Source organism: Saccostrea cucullata, unplaced genomic scaffold, assembly GCF_032062105.1.
Source record: "Saccostrea cucullata isolate Sc308-1 unplaced genomic scaffold, CSIRO_AGI_Scuc_v1 ctg4604, whole genome shotgun sequence".
Taxonomy (NCBI): domain Eukaryota; kingdom Metazoa; phylum Mollusca; class Bivalvia; order Ostreida; family Ostreidae; genus Saccostrea; species Saccostrea cuccullata.
Window position 1 is genome coordinate 4,819 of NW_026933737.1, and position 19,074 is coordinate 23,892.

Consider the following 19,074-nt stretch of genomic DNA (forward strand, 5'->3'; position numbering starts at 1 on the left):
TTTGAAATCAATACTTCATTCCCTTCTCTCAACTGATCATTTTTACTTTTCTCAATAAAAATTCTTAAATAATCTTCTTCAACCACGACATTGTTACACTTTAAAGAGCTAATTTCATCAAATCTCAAAAATCCTGCAAACCCCATCAGAATCATTACTAAATTTCTTAGTGTTAAAATATCATCAGATTCTTTATGTAGTGAACACAAATTCTGCAACATCTCATTGTCTACAGGATCCTTTCTACACACGGGTTTTGCGGTTAATCTCTTTTTGCAGAATCTTGAAGTGACTTTACAAACGAATTTTCTGTAGGATCGTCCAAACCGCATAAATTATGAATCCATTTGATCGAATAAATTGTAGAACTCACAGTGGAATAGGATGCACCTTTATCCAACAAATGGGTTATATATAGTGCAACATGCACGGGTTTAGCTGGTAAATCACTGTGCCCATGATCGTTGATAAATTTCCTCCATCGCTGGAAACTGTTTGAATACGTTTTATTTGTGTTTTCACTTTTGGAAAGGACAATGATTGCTAAGGCTTCCTAGGCTACTTTTCAATGGAACACCACTATCTTCTACTGCTCTGTTTACATGTGTCTGAAGATTTAGTCCTAAAATCAAAATTTTAATATAAATTATATGCACCTGTACAATAATCATTAAATTCATGTCATACCATTTTTACGTCCCCCTCCTTTTTTTTTTAAATTATTAAAATCTTATCTTGAGCGCTACCATTTTGAAATCCAAAGAATATTTGGCAAATACAGATTTCTTGCTTTTACCATGAGTAATCAATCTTTTCTTTGATAAATATTTCCAAGACTGAATAAAACTTTTGAACTTTTCACCATCAAATTACATTGGCCAGAATGGAGAAGATTTCCATTCTGGAACAATCAAAGTTGCTTTTGCTCTGTCTGAAACAATTTTGTTTATAACTTTTGGAATTAAAATTGGAGGAGGAACCAACCAATTGTTTTCATCTGCCCAACAAATATCAAAAGCATTTATGCACTCTGTGCCCGGGCACCAATATTTTTAATTGAATCTAATACACTTTTTGTTGTAATGTGTAGCAAACCTGTCCACTGTACATGTATGCATACCCCACAGTTTTTCATAATATTCAAAAATTTCGTCATCTATTGACCAATCATCCATGTCTGTCAATCGACTCAAACTGTCTGCTTTTTTATTTTCCGCCCTAGGCTTCCAAACAGGGTTGATTCGAATACTGTTCTCTGAACATGTTTTGAAAATATCATTTGCAATATCTTGTAAATATGATTTTTTGCTACCAACCGATAAAATAACAGAAACGTTTTTGTTATCTGAAATGATCTTTATATTTTCATTTGTCAAATGTGAAACATTACTCTTGACAACCCTGTTCACAGCCTCCAGTTCTCTCCATCTTGAACTTTGCTGACTTTCCTCTTCCGTCCAGCTTCCAAACACATTTCCAATATTCACTTGATTTTCATCTGATATACATTCAATAAATCCACCAAAGCCTACATCTGAGGCATCACAAAATACATGAAAATCGCATACATCTGATGCGTCAAAACTTTCAATGAGACAACCATTCTCGTTCAAAGTATTCAAGTTTTCCCGCCAAAATTCGATTTCGCTAAAAGCGCAGGCTGAAATTTTTACCTTTGAGTTCCAGCTTGCTCTGCTCATTATGCAATCGTACAAGTATCTTGTTTTCAGCCTAACAATGCTTCCAATTACTACTTTCATTGAAATGATCTGACCTACAATTCTTGCCAATTCTTTAACATGAAAGAAAGTAAAACTTTTCATAACTTTCAAATGAACATTGTTTAAACAATTGATAAGACGGTCGACCCTGTTTTATGTTATGAAAATTTTCCCTTTTGCCATATCCTACACAAAACCTAACCAAACTCGGTATTGAGTAGGAAACCATTCACATTTATCATCAGCAAACAAAAATCCTAGCTTTTCAAAAAATTCCTTAATGTAAATACTCACAGATTTTGCACTATCTAAACACGATTCAGCTCCAATTCCATCATCTAGAAAGGTAATGATTCTCATACCTTTTGCTCTCAGACATTTGACAGGTTCTCTGAGCACTTTTGTAAATATGTACCCCGCAGTAGATAAGCCAAAAGGCAAAACATTAAATACATAATAATGCGTTTTCCCTTCAACTTCCCATGAAAATCCTAGAAAATTTCTGTGTTCGCTGAAAATTTCTACATGATGATAAGCGGATTTAAGATCAAATGTGAAAATGAAATCCCCCTTTTTAAACATTTCTTTAGCTACCGAGGCATCTTCATATCTGTACTTAAATTTATGTAAATGTGGGTTTAAGTGTCTGCAGTCAAGAACTAAGCGTGGCTTACCGTTCCTGTTTCTCGCAACCGTCAAAGGATTTACAACTTTAGGAATCTTACCAACCTTTGAGACGCACCCCTTCTTTAGTAAATTCTCTATCTCTTTTGATACGAATTCTTTGTCATTCAAAGTGTAATGATCATAGTGGATTTAGATGCCTTTGAAATCGTCCAATCAGATCATTTTATATTTGACCAATCAGCGCTTGATATTATAACCAATCATAGTTTCAGAATCATCAACCAATCATTAGGAATTAGAAAGAGTATAAATACAGACACCCATGAAATATTTGGTTACTTGGTCGTTACTCATTGTTTGAGTAACACCTCCTGGACTAGGTTCTTGGGCTGTGTCGGGAAACAACAGAATTGTTCGTTAAACCACTCAGCTCAGGAACCTAGTTCCTTAATAGTGTGTCTCAGTGACTTAGTTTATATAGTGTCTTGGTGACTTAATTGATATAGTGTCTTTGTGACTTTTACATAAAGGTGTCTCTGTGACTTTTAGGGTGTGTTTTTAGGTAGTTGCAGACTGTGTCGGGAAACAACAGGGTTGTTGGTTAAACCACTCAGTCTGCAACTACAGTGTCATAACTTTATATCTGATTATTGGTTTAATTGTGGTTGATTCTTTTCTTATAATTCGTTGTCGTTAAGTTCATATTTGTTTGCTAATCATTATCCAGGTAGGACCGAGGAAAAATATATTATAACACGAGTTTGTCTAATTTTGCCAATCCAGATTTTATATTTGTCATTGTCATTGTTCGTCTGCAGGAAGTTGACGTAAGTTTGTTTGATTATATATTATAACGTAATTCTTAGGAAGGAAACCTAAGCGAACTCAATCATTTATTATTTGTACTTTGTAAAAACGTTAAAAAACCTGACCTGTTATTTCGTAATACAATCGATTGTGGCTCAGTTTTGAAAGGAATTCTGTAACCTACCTTGATCAATTGAACAATGCTTTCGTTCGCCCCCATGTCTTTCCATTCACTCACCTGTGACCTCAAGCGACCAACTGGACTAAGTATTTTCAAAACATTTTCATCAACTTTTGAATTTACTTCATTCTCAGATTTATTCAAAATTGTAATATAATTTTCACTTATCTTATTCTCATCTTTCTTTGGACAGTCACGACTCCAATGCCCTTTTCCCCCGCAATCGTAGCATCTGCCTGGCTTGTTTGTAGCTGCCTTATCGTCGGTATCCCTGCGGGAAAAGGTTTCTCTCACTGGTCTCTTCGGATAAGGTGAAAATCTGTATGGCCTTCTCCCCATATATCTGTCCTCTTTAGCTTTCCTTTCTGCTCTCATTTGGGCTCGGTAAATTTTCTTTTTATCGTCAGAGTCAGCCGCGATAGGATTTGTTTCGTATTCTTTAACAACTCTCCATCGTAATTGAGAAGAATCTGCTAATTTGATAAGCTTTTGTCTATTTTTCACCAAGTCAATACCTTCTGTGATGTTAGATCTCGCTTCCTGTATATTTTCTTCACTTATGGTGGCCGAGTTAAGCTGCTCGTTCGCTTCTTTAAGTTTAGATAGGACGCGAGCCTGATGCTTGAACTGGTTTTCATTTCCTTTCTTTTTGAAAACGTAATGGTCAGTCTGGAGATTCTCTTCGATTCTGTTAATCTGCGAATTAGAAATCTGCTGAATGTTCTGCTGAAAACTGGAGAGTTTTGAGTCTATCATAGTCTGTAAACTGTTCAATAAATCTCCTTGCTGTCTAGAAACAGCCAAATTTACTTCTGATATGGTTTGAGACAATTCCATTCTCCTAGCGTCCATCCTCGGAAAATTGACCTGCTCGGGTAGAGCGTGCGCTAGAAACTGAACTCTACTATCGTGAGAAAACTATTCAAACACGTCATTCCCCTAACTCCCATTTCATTGGTTTTTACCAAGTACACAATATTACCACATACACAATACGCAACTTCCGTTCAAGAACATTAATTCGTTTACATATCGTTAGGACAACTATTTTTCGCTATACTATCTTAACCCTAGAAATTATAATTATTGGTAAATTAAAAACTGTTTTTAAGGGGATGAAGGACTTTTAGCTAAAAAATACCTGTCATTCAATTTTTTTCATATTTTGTATATCTCTTATTGAATATGTCCCACATACCTTAAAGCAGATATATAAAGGTCTAGGTTTCTAGATTTATTTCTGAGATATAGAGTGACAAATACTATGCCCACAGTGTCTGAATAAAGTTTTGATTTTCCGTATTTCTGGGCCCATTACTCGGTCCACAATGGATTTTTTTCAGCATAGATAGAAAATATGTCAGCACACATGTCTTTTAAGATATTTCAGAGTGTGAATAGGGTTAAAAATTCGAAAAAGCAAGATTCTTTTGTCACCGCATCTGGAGACGGAAAATTACGTTCTTTTTAAAATAACTTAAACGACAAAAAAAAAAATAATTTACAAAAAATCTTATCATTCAATATTTGAAAAATTACGTCGAAATGCAAGTTCGTCATGTTATTGATTAACTGCAAAAATATCGATTGGTGAAGCTGTGCTCAATATTGCACAGGGCATAGTTAAACAAGACATGAACACGAGAAAAACGTGTCATGTTTACATTTCTCGAGTACGGGAAAACCCTACTATGACGTTACACATTTGCGAAATAAGCTTACACATAACTACAAAATATTTCCGTCAACAACCATGTAAAAATATTTTTTGTGTACTGTGATTTATCAAATATCCCACAAAATACTGATCATGACCCGTTTTTATGATATTATGATAATTTACTACCCGTGTTTTACCATGTATATAATCTTACTGTACTAAGATCCACTATGACGTCAGCGACTCGTTGGACGCGCAGTGTAGGGAAACAGAAGAGTGGATCAATCTATTCCGTCAAATCGATAAGTTCCCATAGGCTATAAACTTTTATTAGAGTCGACATATTTTTGTGGCAAATATTGCACAAGAAATTCCTTTATGAAGTACTAAATACCGATTAAGAAACATCTTGTGAACATTGGTGAACAGGTGAAGGACCCGATCAAGCCGAGGAATAGTCAAACCGACAATGGCTATTCGGATTTCATGTAATCATTAAATAAAAACACATAAGTATTGAAACTTTAGGAATTCGTTTTATTTAGTCGAAGTTCGATCATTGTTGTTGATATCAAGTAAATATTACCTGTACAAAAAATACGATAGAAAACGTGCAATGACTTTATTTACATATATGTTCTTCCGGTATCCATAAAAGTAGAACTTCGATGATCGGAACTGAAAATTCCGGATTTTATTTACTTTCTATCTTTCGAACCCTTCGATCTCTCGAACTTTTCTTGTGGTCCTTTGAACTTCGAGAGATCAAGAGTCACCTGTAACTTGTTTCATTGCAGACCGTTCATGGTCCGATTCCAAGTATCTAACACTCAAAACATAGTCATTCCAAGTATAAACAAATGCAAAGCACATTTTGTATCAATTTAGTTGTTCATCAAGCATTCTCAGAGTTCGTTTTAAAGGTTTTCCGAATGCAAAACAAAATTTTATTCGGTACTCCCTGCTCCGTGACGTCCTTCGACGTCATCATTTTTTGATTTTTATCATAAAGTCTTTCTACTTTTAAAGATAGATATCTTTTGAACGAAGCAATGTATTACATTAAATTCCAGCATCTGGAGTAATTGTACAATTTTAAATTTAAGCAGTTCAATTTTATTTCGTTTAAGAGCCATTTATTAGAGGTATGACTCTAGACATTATCAAGTGTTTATTAGAAAACAGGTCAATTTTGACCCTGCTCCGTGACCCCATTTTTTCTGTCTTAAATCCTTAATAATTTTCATAATTATCAAGATAATTTCAAATTTTTTGACTCAAATAATTTAAATTAATTGTTAAAATATGTGTACTAAATTTGGTAATGATATGACGTTAAATGACAAAAGTTACGACAAAAGTCTACGAACTTTTTGAATGACCCTCGTACTACTAGTATATTCAACTATAAATGGTAGATCAAAGTTCAAAGTTTTCAGTCTAGTAAGAAGGATACGGAAATAACGAACATTATTCAATCTCAACGTCCATTAAACAAATATACAAAATAAGAACAGAGCAAATATGGACTTCCGAAACATCAGAGGTGGGATCAGGTGCCATGGAGGAGTGAGCATTCCCTGCCAACCGGTCACACCCGCCGTGTGCTCGTTGTCATAATCAGGAAATAACGGAAAAAATCCGTGGTCAATTCAGTGTATAAATAATGGACTAACAATTGGTATGAAAAACGTCAGTCAGCATTCCATTCAATGATAAATTGTATTTGCTGACAAGGTCATTGTATCGACCATAGAATTTACGAAATGATGACTTTAAACGAGACTGTTGATATTTTTGTTTCATCTACTTGCTTGTCAATAATTTACCTCGTTTAAGAAATTGTTCATACGTAGAGCATGGTCTTGCCTATCGAATCAACTGAGATATAAATACTCCGTATGCAGGTGATGAAGGTATATTGCTGCATAATTAAGGGAAGTTGACGATATTAAAGTTAAAGTCATCACGTTTATCATATAGTTTGGTTGTTAAATTACCATTAGTGTCTTTTTCAAGTGAAATATCCAAATATGAAGCAGAAGTGTCGGACTCACCAGGATATATCGTGTCGACGTAGGAATGGAAATTAACATTATTAATTGACAATACGTCGTCGATATATCTAAATGTCGAGTTGAAGGCCACAACAAGTGTTTTCTTCTTTTCACGTAAAAGATTTTGCATAAATTCTGCTTCATATGAATATAAAAATAAGTCTGCTAATAACGGAGCGCAATTTGTACCCATGGGAATTCCAATAGATTGTTGGAATACCTGGTCTCCAAAAACCACATAGATATTGTCAATCAGAAACTCAAGCATCTTCTTGATGTCAACTTCAGAGTACTTATGTGTGCAATCAGAATCTGTTTTAACAAAATAATTTTTCAAATGACCAATGACCAATGACGAGGTAAGTAAACTTACGAGTTCCATTTTTGTTGAAGAAGCAGCTGTGAATAATATCAAAAAGCCTGGATTTTAATTTGTCGTGGGGAATCAAAGTTCCAAAGTTTTCAGTCTAGTAAATCAAAGTTCCAAAGTTGTAACTGTATTAAATCTAAGTTCCTTAGTTTTCAATCTAGTAATTTAAAGTTCCAAAGTTTTTACTATAGCAAATTAAAGTTCCAAAGAGTTTACCATAGTAATCAAAGTTTAATGTTTTTAGCCCCTGAGCTGAAAGCTAAAGTGTGATTTTCTGATCACATTTTGTCCGGCGTCCGTCTGTCTAACCGTCTGTCTGTCTAGATGTCTGTTAACTTTTCACATTTTTGACTTCTTTACTAAAACCACTCGGCCGATTTCAACCAAACTTGTCACAAAGTATCCTTGGGTGAAGGGAATTCAAGTTTCTTCAAATGAAGGGCCACGCCCTTATTCAAGGGGAAATAATACAGAAATAGTGAAAATTTGGTGGTATGTTTTAAAAATCTTCTCCATAACCACTAAGCCAGGAAAGATAAAACTTATAGGGAGGCATCCTCAGGTAGTGAAGATTCAAGATTCATGACCCCTAGGGGTAGGGCAGGGCCACAATGGCCGACCAAAATTTTACACAGAAATAGAAATGGAAATTATTAAAAATTTCTTCTTCTCAAGAATAGCAAATGCATAAATGATCATATTTATATGGAAGCACCTTCAGACTATGAAGCGGGGCTTCAATGGTTGGACAAAGTTTTGTACAGAAATATATAGAAAAAATATTTGAAATCTTCTTCTCAAGAATAGCAAAGCCATGATTAGTCACATTTATATGGAATCATCATAAGGTAGTGTAGATTCAAGTTTGTTCAAATCTTGACCCCTTGAGGTAGGGCGGGTCTACAATGGCTGATCAAATTTTTACATAGAATATATAGGAAAAATCATTTAAAATCTTCTTTTCAAGAATTTCAGAGCCATGATTAGTCATATTCATTTGGAAGCATTCTCATATAGTGTAGATTCAAATTTGCTCAAATCATGACCTCTGGGGGTAGGTCGGGGTCACAACATGGAATCCAAGTTTTACATAGAAACATAGTACAATTCTTTAAAATTCTTCTTGAGATTGGCCAAGCCATGATTAGTCACTTGTATATGGAAGCATTCACAGGTAGTGTAGATTTAAGTTTGTTCAAGTCATGATCCCTGGGGGCAGGGCGGGGCCACAATGTAAGTTCAAATGTAAAGGGCTATAAAGCCTAAGGTTGTCAAAGAAATATGCAAGCATCCATAGTTAGTAGATTCAAGTTTTTTCAAATCATACCCTCTCCCATTAAAGATTGGTTTGGACCACTTTTGGTTTTAAACTTTTCAATAATAAACTGATTTTTGTTTTTTTCCTAGCCACAGTGCTCAGGTTAGCGATATGGCGCATTGGCCTATTTTTTTATTTAACTGTTTTCATGGGTTTTATATTGGTTGGTTGGCGCTGAGTATCTTAATTTAAACATACAAATTAATTGATACAAATGCACTAACGCTACATAAAATTAGAATTAAATAGATTAAAATAAATATTGCGTATTTATCAGTGCAAGAAACAATTCACATTGATATTCATTTCTTGTACCTTATTTTGTTTTGAGGGGATGATTCATTTTCATTCATTAATTGACAATACGTCGTCGATATATCTAAATGTCGAGTTGAAGGCCACAACAAGTGTTTTCTTCTTTTCACGTAAAAGATTTTGCATAAATTCTGCTTCATATGAATATAAAAATAAGTCTGCTAATAACGGAGCGCAATTTGTACCCATGGGAATTCCAATAGATTGTTGGAATACCTGGTCTCCAAAAACCACATAGATATTGTCAATCAGAAACTCAAGCATCTTCTTGATGTCAACTTCAGAGTACTTATGTGTGCAATCAGAATCTGTTTTAACAAAATAATTTTTCAAATGACCAATGACCAATGACGAGGTAAGTAAACTTACGAGTTCCATTTTTGTTGAAGAAGCAGCTGTGAATAATATCAAAAAGCCTGGATTTTAATTTGTCGTGGGGAATCAAAGTTCCAAAGTTTTCAGTCTAGTAAATCAAAGTTCCAAAGTTGTAACTGTATTAAATCTAAGTTCCTTAGTTTTCAATCTAGTAATTTAAAGTTCCAAAGTTTTTACTATAGCAAATTAAAGTTCCAAAGAGTTTACCATAGTAATCAAAGTTTAATGTTTTTAGCCCCTGAGCTGAAAGCTAAAGTGTGATTTTCTGATCACATTTTGTCCGGCGTCCGTCTGTCTAACCGTCTGTCTGTCTAGATGTCTGTTAACTTTTCACATTTTTGACTTCTTCACTAAAACCACTCGGCCGATTTCAACCAAACTTGTCACAAAGTATCCTTGGGTGAAGGGAATTCAAGTTTCTTCAAATGAAGGGCCACGCCCTTATTCAAGGGGAAATAATACAGAAATAGTGAAAATTTGGTGGTATGTTTTAAAAATCTTCTCCATAACCACTAAGCCAGGAAAGATAAAACTTATAGGGAGGCATCCTCAGGTAGTGAAGATTCAAGATTCATGACCCCTAGGGGTAGGGCAGGGCCACAATGGCCGACCAAAATTTTACACAGAAATAGAAATGGAAATTATTAAAAATTTCTTCTTCTCAAGAATAGCAAATGCATAAATGATCATATTTATATGGAAGCACCTTCAGACTATGAAGCGGGGCTTCAATGGTTGGACAAAGTTTTGTACAGAAATATATAGAAAAAATATTTGAAATCTTCTTCTCAAGAATAGCAAAGCCATGATTAGACACATTTATATGGAATCATCATAAGGTAGTGTAGATTCAAGTTTGTTCAAATCTTGACCCCTTGAGGTAGGGCGGGTCTACAATGGCTGATCAAATTTTACATAGAATATATAGGAAAAATCATTTAAAATCTTCTTTTCAAGAATTTCAGAGCCATGATTAGTCATATTCATTTGGAAGCATTCTCATATAGTGTAGATTCAAATTTGCTCAAATCATGACCTCTGGGGGTAGGTCGGGGTCACAACATGGAATCCAAGTTTTACATAGAAACATAGTACAATTCTTTAAAATTCTTCTTGAGATTGGCCAAGCCATGATTAGTCACTTGTATATGGAAGCATTCACAGGTAGTGTAGATTTAAGTTTGTTCAAGTCATGATCCCTGGGGGCAGGGCGGGGCCACAATGTAAGTTCAAATGTAAAGGGCTATAAAGCCTAAGGTTGTCAAAGAAATATGCAAGCATCCATAGTTAGTAGATTCAAGTTTTTTCAAATCATACCCTCTCCCATTAAAGATTGGTTTGGACCACTTTTGGTTTTAAACTTTTCAATAATAAACTGATTTTTGTTTTTTTTCCTAGCCACAGTGCTCAGGTTAGCGATATGGCCCATTGGCCTATTTTTTTATTTAACTGTTTTCATGGGTTTTATATTGGTTGGTTGGCGCTGAGTATCTTAATTTAAACATACAAATTAATTGATACAAATGCACTAACGCTACATGAAATTAGAATTAAATAGATTAAAATAAATATTGCGTATTTATCAGTGCAAGAAACAATTCACATTGATATTCATTTCTTGTACCTTATTTTGTTTTGAGGGGATGATTCATTTTCATTCATTCTGTGTACCCTCAGGTGAGCTATTGCTATCTGCTTTCGTCCGTCGTCGTGCGGTGTGTGTCATGTTCGTGTGTTTACATTTGAACATTTTCAGCTTCTTCTCTGCAAACACTCGACTAATTACGACCAAATTTAGCATAAAGCATTTATGGATGAAGGGGGACAAAAATTATTAAATTCACGGTCCCTACCCCTAGGGCAATTTAATGAAATTATCATAAATCTTCTTCTTTACTCCTGGACATCAAGCAGTCAAAATGTTAGCATGAATGTAATAACTATTGAGTACTCGACCAAAACTATGAAATTCATGGCCCCAGGGTTAGAGGTTCTAGAGTTAGGCCGGGGCTCAATTGATTTTATGGTGAAAATGCATAATTTCTTTAAAAATATTCTTCTCTGCATCTAGGTATTAAACAAACTAACAAACTACATAATTATGATGAGGAAAAATGTTCTTCCAAAATTGTAAATTTCATGGCCTCGGGTAAGGGATTTTGGTGTTTAGAGATGGGCTCTATTGATTGTATAGAGAAAATGCAGAAATTATTTGAAAATCTTGTTCTCTACTCCTGGGTATTAAACAAACTAGCTATGTATATAGTTATGATGAGCAAGCGTGCCTTTACCAAAATTGTACATTTTATGGCCCCAGGATCAGGCTTTCTCTTGTTGGACGGGGCTCTATTGATTATATAGTGAACAAACATTAATTATTTGAATCTTCTTCTCTGCTCCAGTGAATTAAGCAGATGAACTACATATACATGTATACATGTATAGCTATGATGAGCAAGGGCCCCTTTTTCAGATTACAAAGCCCCTAGGTCAGGGGTGCCAAAGAGGGGGGGGGGGTGGCTCTTCTTACCGGTATATACTGCAAATGAATTAATTGTTTGAAATCTGCTCATTGGTATTAATCAATTTTTTTTTTTCAAACAGTGTTGCCTTTCCCAAAATTGAGAAATGTATGGAAGAAAGAGTTGGGGGTTCATGTGTGGTTGTGGCACTACTAATTATTGCTTAATATTACTTATTACTTGAAATGCATTTTTATTCTCCTACATGTACCCTGCCATTTGGTATTAAGAAACTAAACTAATCAATTAATTGCAAAGTGTGTAGTTGTGATTACAATGTAGCAATGGTCTCTTTCAAATTGTGAATGCCATGGCCTCTTGTTTGAAACATGAACCATATTCAATCTTTAAAAAGTTGTTGCATTATGCTCAGGTGACCTATAGCGGGCATTTTGTTTATGAAATATCATTTTGATACCAAGAAAAGAGCTTCTCAATAAAAAGCCTTCTTTCATCATGGACATTTCGATTTAATGTGCATCAATGAAATGTACAAATTATCCTCTTCGATGGATTCCAGATAGTCAAGTCAATATTGCATTTACCGGTATACTGTGCATCTTTTTATAAATATCTGATTCTTATTTTAAATTAGTTCACAAAAACACAATCAGTAAATACATGTAAAAAGTATTGTCGAATTCAGTAAATGCATACATTTCTAAACTGAAAACAGTATATACAAGTATTTCCTAAGGAACACAGTATAATACATTTATGTACACGTATTTCCTTAAATATTTAGGAAATACATGAAATTCCTGATTACACGTACTATAAATTTGAAATTTCGTTATGCATGCATATATATTTTTATACATAAAAACTAATATATTTGTATGCTTTGCTTTCTTGAAGTTAAGTTTTTGTTGATGACTCCAAATTTGATTTTGACTCTTGTTAACAATTTTCAGCATTTGTCCAGAAAAACAACACTAGATGACATATTAGGGAAAACAATTCCAGCCATGGACGTTTTCTCCATGTCGATAAAATTCTTAAAAAATCATGTGATGAAGACCTTGAGAGATAGATTACCTACTATAATTCTGTCTGATGTAAGGTTCGTACTGACCGTTCCAGCGATTTGGACGGATTCAGCAAAGGAGTTTATGCATGAAGCTGCAGAAATGGTAAAATATCAAATTCAGTTATTATTAAAACATTTTCATTTTCAAAAGATTTACTCATTCTATTAACAGAATTTTTTAGTGGGCTCCATTAATATAAGAAATAATTCTGTATAACCAGGTTTTTTTTAATATCGAATCTCTTTATTATTTAAAATTATTTATACAGTATATATATATATATATATATATATATATATATATATATATATATATATATATATATATATATATATATATATATATATATATATATATATATATATATATATATATATTATATATATATATTATAAGAGACGAGAGGGGCTTTCCGATTGTCATTAGAAAATTAAAAAAAAATGTTTGAGAAAACAGGTTTCTAACGAGTATGTTTTATAGGACTTGTTTCCAATTTACTTGTTTTCAGGAAATAAACAATGCTCGAAGGAAATTGCTTTTCCCGTTAGTCGATGTCTAAAAAAACTCTTTTAAAAGACATATTTTTGAACCAGCAAATTTATGTTATCGTTTTTATATAAACTTATGTGAATCCGTAAGATATGAGATGAAGAATTTGCTTTGGGTATGCATACGGATTACTTGATCCTCCAGTGATGTCATAGGTTTATGCTTTATTCAAAATTTAAAACAAAGTCTTGAAAAAATGCTTTTTAATAGAAAACTGTCTTGTGACTGCCGTATGACTGTTTGAGACTATTCTAGCAGTCCAAGAAAGCAGACCGTCTTGGGACTGTTCTCCGAATGCTTTCTGTCAGGTTGGGTTTACAGCTGGTTGGCACTATACTTTTGGAAATACACGGACAAAAGGTGTACAGATGGACTTGCGGTCAGTCTGAACTACGGGACGATAGACACATTTATCTCGTCCACTCCCTTTCCAACTGTTTATAAAGTAACTTAGAAAAATCTTTGTAGCTTTGAAAACATTTTTTTTGTATGATATGCATTATATTCATTTGAAATATACGCTCATGAAATAAATTTCAGAAATTGATTTTCTAGGCTGGGATAGCATCAAACAGACTTATTCTAGCTCTGGAACCTGAAGCTGCATCAATACACTGTCAAAACATTCCAACTGAAATACTCACGAGTGGTGCAGGATTGAGCATTTCAGAAGTAGGGACCCAGTACCTAATCGCCGATATAGGAGGTAAAGTCTTTGATTTTTCTTTTTCTTGTAAAAAAACTATCTCTCAGTCTCTAACAAAAAGTAGGAAATTCAGCAAGATATTTCTTTTAAAAGTGATTTCATTTTTTCTTAAATAAGAACACTTTTTTTTAATGTTTTTGTACCTTGTTACAATTTGATGAGGATATAGTTTTTTCTTATTTCAGGACCGATAATACATACAAAGTTTTTTCACCTAAGACATATGGAATGAAAAATCTACATTCCACAAAAAAAGTACACGACAAGAGAAACTATGATAAAAATGTTTAATTTTCACTCATTCAAGTTATTTTTTCTTCAAAAACATTTCTCAAAGATTAAGGAGAATTAATCATGTTTTAAAAAAACCATCTCTCAGTCTCTAACAAAAAATAGGAAATTCAGCAAAATATTTCTTTTAAAAGTAATTTCATTTTTAGCTCACCTGAGCCGAAGGCTCAAGTGAGCTTTTCTGATCATAATTTGTCCGTTGTCTGTCGTTGTCGTCTTCGTCATAGTCGATGTCGTTGTTGTAAACTTTCAAATTTTCATCTTCTTCTCAAGAACCACTGAGCCAATTTCAACCAAACTTGGCGCAAAGTATCATTGGGTGAAGAGGATTCAAGTTTGTTCAAATGAAAGGCCACGCCCTTTTCCAAGGGGAGATAATTCATGAATTTGATAAAAATTAATGGCATTTTTAAAAAAAATCTTCTTCTCCAGAACCACTTGGCCAGGAAAGATGAAACTCATGTGGAATCATCCTCAGGTAGTGTAGATTCAAGTTTGTTCAAATCATGACCCCCTGGGCAAGGGTGGGGCCAAAATGGCTGACCCAAGTTTTTTATAGGAATACATAGGAAAAATCGTTAAAAATCTTCTCCTCCAGAACCACTGGGCCGGGAAAGATGAAACTCATGTGGAATCATCCTCAGGTAGTGTAGAATCAAGTTTGTTCAAATCACGACCCCCAGGGCAAGAATTGGGCCAAAATGTTCGACCCAAGTTTTACATAGGAATATATAGGAGATATATTTTAAAATCTTCTCCTCCAGAACCACTGGGCCAGGAAAGATGAAACTCAAGTGGAATCATCCTCAGGTAGTGTAGATTCAAGTTTGTTCAAATCATGACCCCCGGGGCAAGGATGGGGCCAAAATGGTCGACCCAAGTTTTACATAGTAATATATAGGAGATATCTTTAAAAATCCTTCTCACGCAGCACTGTTAAGGCTTACTATGAGAAATCAACGGAAAATAAAAGTGCAAAAAACGGGAAATTTTTAAAATTGAATTTATTTTTATTCAGCAATTCTATTATCACAGAACTTAAATACTTATGGAAATAGCATGGTATAACATACTCTGTACTGTGTAGAGTTTGGTCCCATCGATGGACAGTCACGTGATGAACGCATAGCAGGTACACGGAATGTAGGTCAATAACAAATTTTAATATCGCAAGGGCATACCCTAATTGGAATTAAAAATTCAAGCTATTAATAGTTTCTGTGTACTTTGTAGTTTCTGAAAAGTGCTGCTGCTTTGAATAGAATTCGCCGTTTAATACTTAAATGTTTAACTAAATAGGCCAATGTCGAAATATGTTAGAATTTTACCAAATATTTTGTGCACTTATGAAATCACGGCCTCGATTTAAAGAAAGCAGCAGCACTTTTCAAGTTAAGGAATATATCCTTTATCTATATTTAAAAAATGGTTCAGATCTATTTAGTGTATGCCCTTGCGAAAGTAAGATTTTATGAGACATCTCGATGTAAAATATACGTAACCTGTACATAAAACACGACATAATTAATAAAATACATTCTCTTTGTAGTTAATTAACAATCGCTCTAAACAAAGGCTTTACGTTGGTATTAATCCACTATTTAAAATATGTAAATAATATTCCGTTTGATAATAAAACACATTTTTCGTTGATAAACAATTTCTCAATTTGCCTCTCACAGCACATGAAGTATGTCATTTTTACCAGTATGACGTCATGTTTAAAAGTTCATCGCGACGAGTGCTTTGTCTACAACAAGCTACATGGGATTTAACTAGCAACTTTTTTTAATGCATTGATAAGTTATAATGTTGTTTATTATGCTAATTCTGTTCAGCGTTGCAGATTATTTCTTTTACACGTATTATGAGAACTACAGAAATGTCATATTTTTGTCTGACGTCATAATATACTTTTCCCGTATAAATTAGGCCCCGCCCCCTTATTCAAGCCTTAACAATGCTGCGCAATTACCACTGGGCCAGGAAAGATTTAACTCATGTGGAATCATCCTCAGGTAGTGTAGATTCAAGTTTTTTTTTTCAAATCATAACCCCCGGCCCTGGGTATAGGGTGGTGCCAAAATGGCCGACCCAAGTTTTACATAGGGAAACCTTTTAAAATCTTCTTTTCAAGTACTTAAAAGCTATGATTAGTGATACCCGGGGTATTTATATGGAATCATCCTAAGGTAGTGTAGATTCTAGTTTGTTCAAATGAAGAACGCCTGGAAGGGGAGGGGGGTTAATTCAAGCCCGATGTGCTCAGGTGAGCGCTGTGGCCCCTGGGCCTCTTGTTCCTTTAATAAGAACACTTTTTTATGTTTATGGACATTGTTACAATTTGATGAGGTTATAGTTTTTTCTTATTTCAGAACCGATGATACATAAAAAGTTTTTTCACCTTAGACATAGGGAATGAAAAATCTTCTACATTCCACAAAAAAGTACACGACAAGAGAAACCATGATAAAAATGTTTAATTCTCACTCATTTGAGTTATTTTTCTTCAAAAACATTTCTCCAAATCTAAGGAGAATTAATCATGTTTTAAAATATATGATGATGACTGATAAATATTTTGATATCTCATTATAGAAAAAGAATCATTTATCACATATCCTGCTTTAATGATTATGGATATTGATTGCTTTCTGAATAGCTATTATTTGTGCTTGTTAAATTTAGGTGGTACTGGAGATTTTACTGTTCACGAAAAGCTCGACAATGGAAAACTAAAGGAAGTTAGCAAAGCAAGCGGTGGAGCTTTTGGTGGAATAAACGTCGACAAAAGGCTTTTCCATTTTTTTTCTAAACTCTTTGGAGAGGAAGCCTTTACGCAATTAAAATCAGAGGAAATATGCGATTACCTTGATATCTTTAGAGATTTTGAGATAAAAAAGCGAACAGTTACAGATGATTGCGAGAAGAATTATGTTATAAGATTGCCATCATCACTTTTGCAATTTGCATCGAACAATAATCCAGGTTTCAGAAAAAATGCCGAGAGTACAGATTTCAAGGGACATGTCAATTTTTGGCACGATAAACTAAAGATTGACTCAACTCTCATGAAGTCTCTCTTTACAGAATCTATACAGAATATAACGACACATATTGAAGGCATTTTGCAAGGTTTTCCTAAAGTGAGGCAAATCCTCCTTGTTGGTGGATATGGAGAATGCATTATTCTGCAAGATGATATAAGGAAATGCTTTCCACAACAGGACTTAATCATTCCTCAAGAATGCGAACTAGCAGTGGTTAAAGGAGCTGTTCTTTTTGGACATGATTCAAAGGTTATTTTTGAGCGTATACTAAGGTATTCTTACGGTACAAATTCACACTCTAAATTTGATCCAAGTGTTCACTGTGAAGACAGGAAATACGTTGATGATTATGGAATCACGAGATGCAGGGGTTCCTTTTACACTTTAGTAAAAGCGGGAGAAAAAATAACATCGAAAGGGCACATCATTTCTAGTGCCATTTTTGCTTTGAGTAAAAACCAGTCGGAAATAGAATATAAGATATTTTACACGGAAAAAACAAATACAATTTACCTTGATGATGACTGCAAATTTCTCGGGAAATTAATTATACCTCTTACTGGTGACAAGGATACAAATAGAAAATGCAATGTTTCCTTTACGTTTGGACTGACTGAAATCTGTTGCAAGGTGACAGAAAAGAGTTCTGGAAGGGATATTGAGGCAAAATTTGAAATGTTGGAGTGAATATAGAATAAGTCAGAATATATATTTGATATAGAATAGCTGTTGCAAACTTTCAATTTTAAACTCGATGAATAAACAATCAACTTAATGTACAATAAAAATACCACACTTTTGAAAAAAAGACTTTGAAAGGTTAAAAACATGAACTACATTTGATTGTTGGAAAGCTGTCGCATGATACCTGGCTAGTGAGCCTCTTGTTCTTAAAAACAACATGCATTTAAATAATTTTGAGTATAAGATGATCATTGTGAATAGTTCTATATACGTAATATTCAATAAACTCTTAAACATTTACATTCAACTTATTAATGATTAATACCATCTCTGTAAACATTAGGAAGATATACATTGTACAAATAATTTTGGGAAATTATAATTCATATAATATAATAAATATGGACTCAATGCACGGTCAATATGCATTTATAATGACCCTGAATGACAGATATTGACCTCAGATACACGGAGTACATCGACCTCGGGCTAGCGCCCTCGGTCGATATAATCCTTGTATCTTCGGTCAATATCTGTCATTCTGGGCCGACTGTGGTTTTCATTGCGCATTATTTTGCGCATCATAGTAAATTGAAGCGTTTTAACTGTTTTAAAGCAATTTTTTTCTTAATTAATAAAATTAAACAAACTTAAGAAATAAAAGGTTTAAAATGTAATTAAAATTTTATATAACTGATTTTTAACCGATTTTGCAATTGATAGGTAGGTTGACGTCGTTACATTGCGCATCAATGTTAAGGCTTGAATAAGGGGGTGGGGCCTAATTTATAGGGGAAAAGTTTACTGTGA

The 19,074-nt window shown here is 34.0% G+C and overlaps 2 protein-coding genes across 2 annotated transcripts; one reads left to right on the forward strand and one right to left on the reverse strand.

Moving 5' to 3' along the window:
* Positions 1-541: 541 nt before the first annotated feature.
* On the reverse strand, positions 542-4,364 carry LOC134239230 (uncharacterized). The gene is made up of 3 exons (XM_062721391.1): positions 3,276-4,364; positions 2,726-2,737; positions 542-2,503 (listed from the first exon to the last, which is right to left on the reverse strand). Exons 1-3 carry the CDS (start codon positions 4,186-4,188, stop codon positions 1,908-1,910), a joined length of 1,521 nt encoding a protein of 506 aa, XP_062577375.1. The 5' UTR covers positions 4,189-4,364; the 3' UTR covers positions 542-1,907.
* Positions 4,365-12,966: 8,602 nt separating this feature from the next.
* LOC134239229 (heat shock 70 kDa protein 12A-like) lies at positions 12,967-18,267 on the forward strand. Its single transcript, XM_062721390.1, has 4 exons — positions 12,967-13,086; positions 14,089-14,239; positions 15,618-15,662; positions 17,219-18,267. The coding sequence occupies exons 1-4, from the start codon at positions 12,967-12,969 to the stop codon at positions 18,265-18,267; spliced, it is 1,365 nt and encodes a 454-aa protein (XP_062577374.1).
* The last annotated feature ends 807 nt before the right edge of the window (positions 18,268-19,074 follow it).

Excerpts from the sequence above, each read along its gene's own strand:
- LOC134239230 (XM_062721391.1), bottom strand. The coding sequence starts at position 4,188 with ATGGACGCTAGGAGAATGGAATTGTCTCAAACCATATCAGAAGTAAAT.
- LOC134239229 (XM_062721390.1), top strand. The coding sequence starts at position 12,967 with ATGAAGACCTTGAGAGATAGATTACCTACTATAATTCTGTCTGATGTA. Across the intron at positions 14,240-15,617 it reads CCTAATCGCCGATATAGGAG|AGTTTGGTCCCATCGATGGA; the intron begins GTAAAGTCTTTG and ends TGTACTGTGTAG. Across the intron at positions 15,663-17,218 it reads ACGTGATGAACGCATAGCAG|GTGGTACTGGAGATTTTACT; the intron begins GTACACGGAATG and ends TGTTAAATTTAG.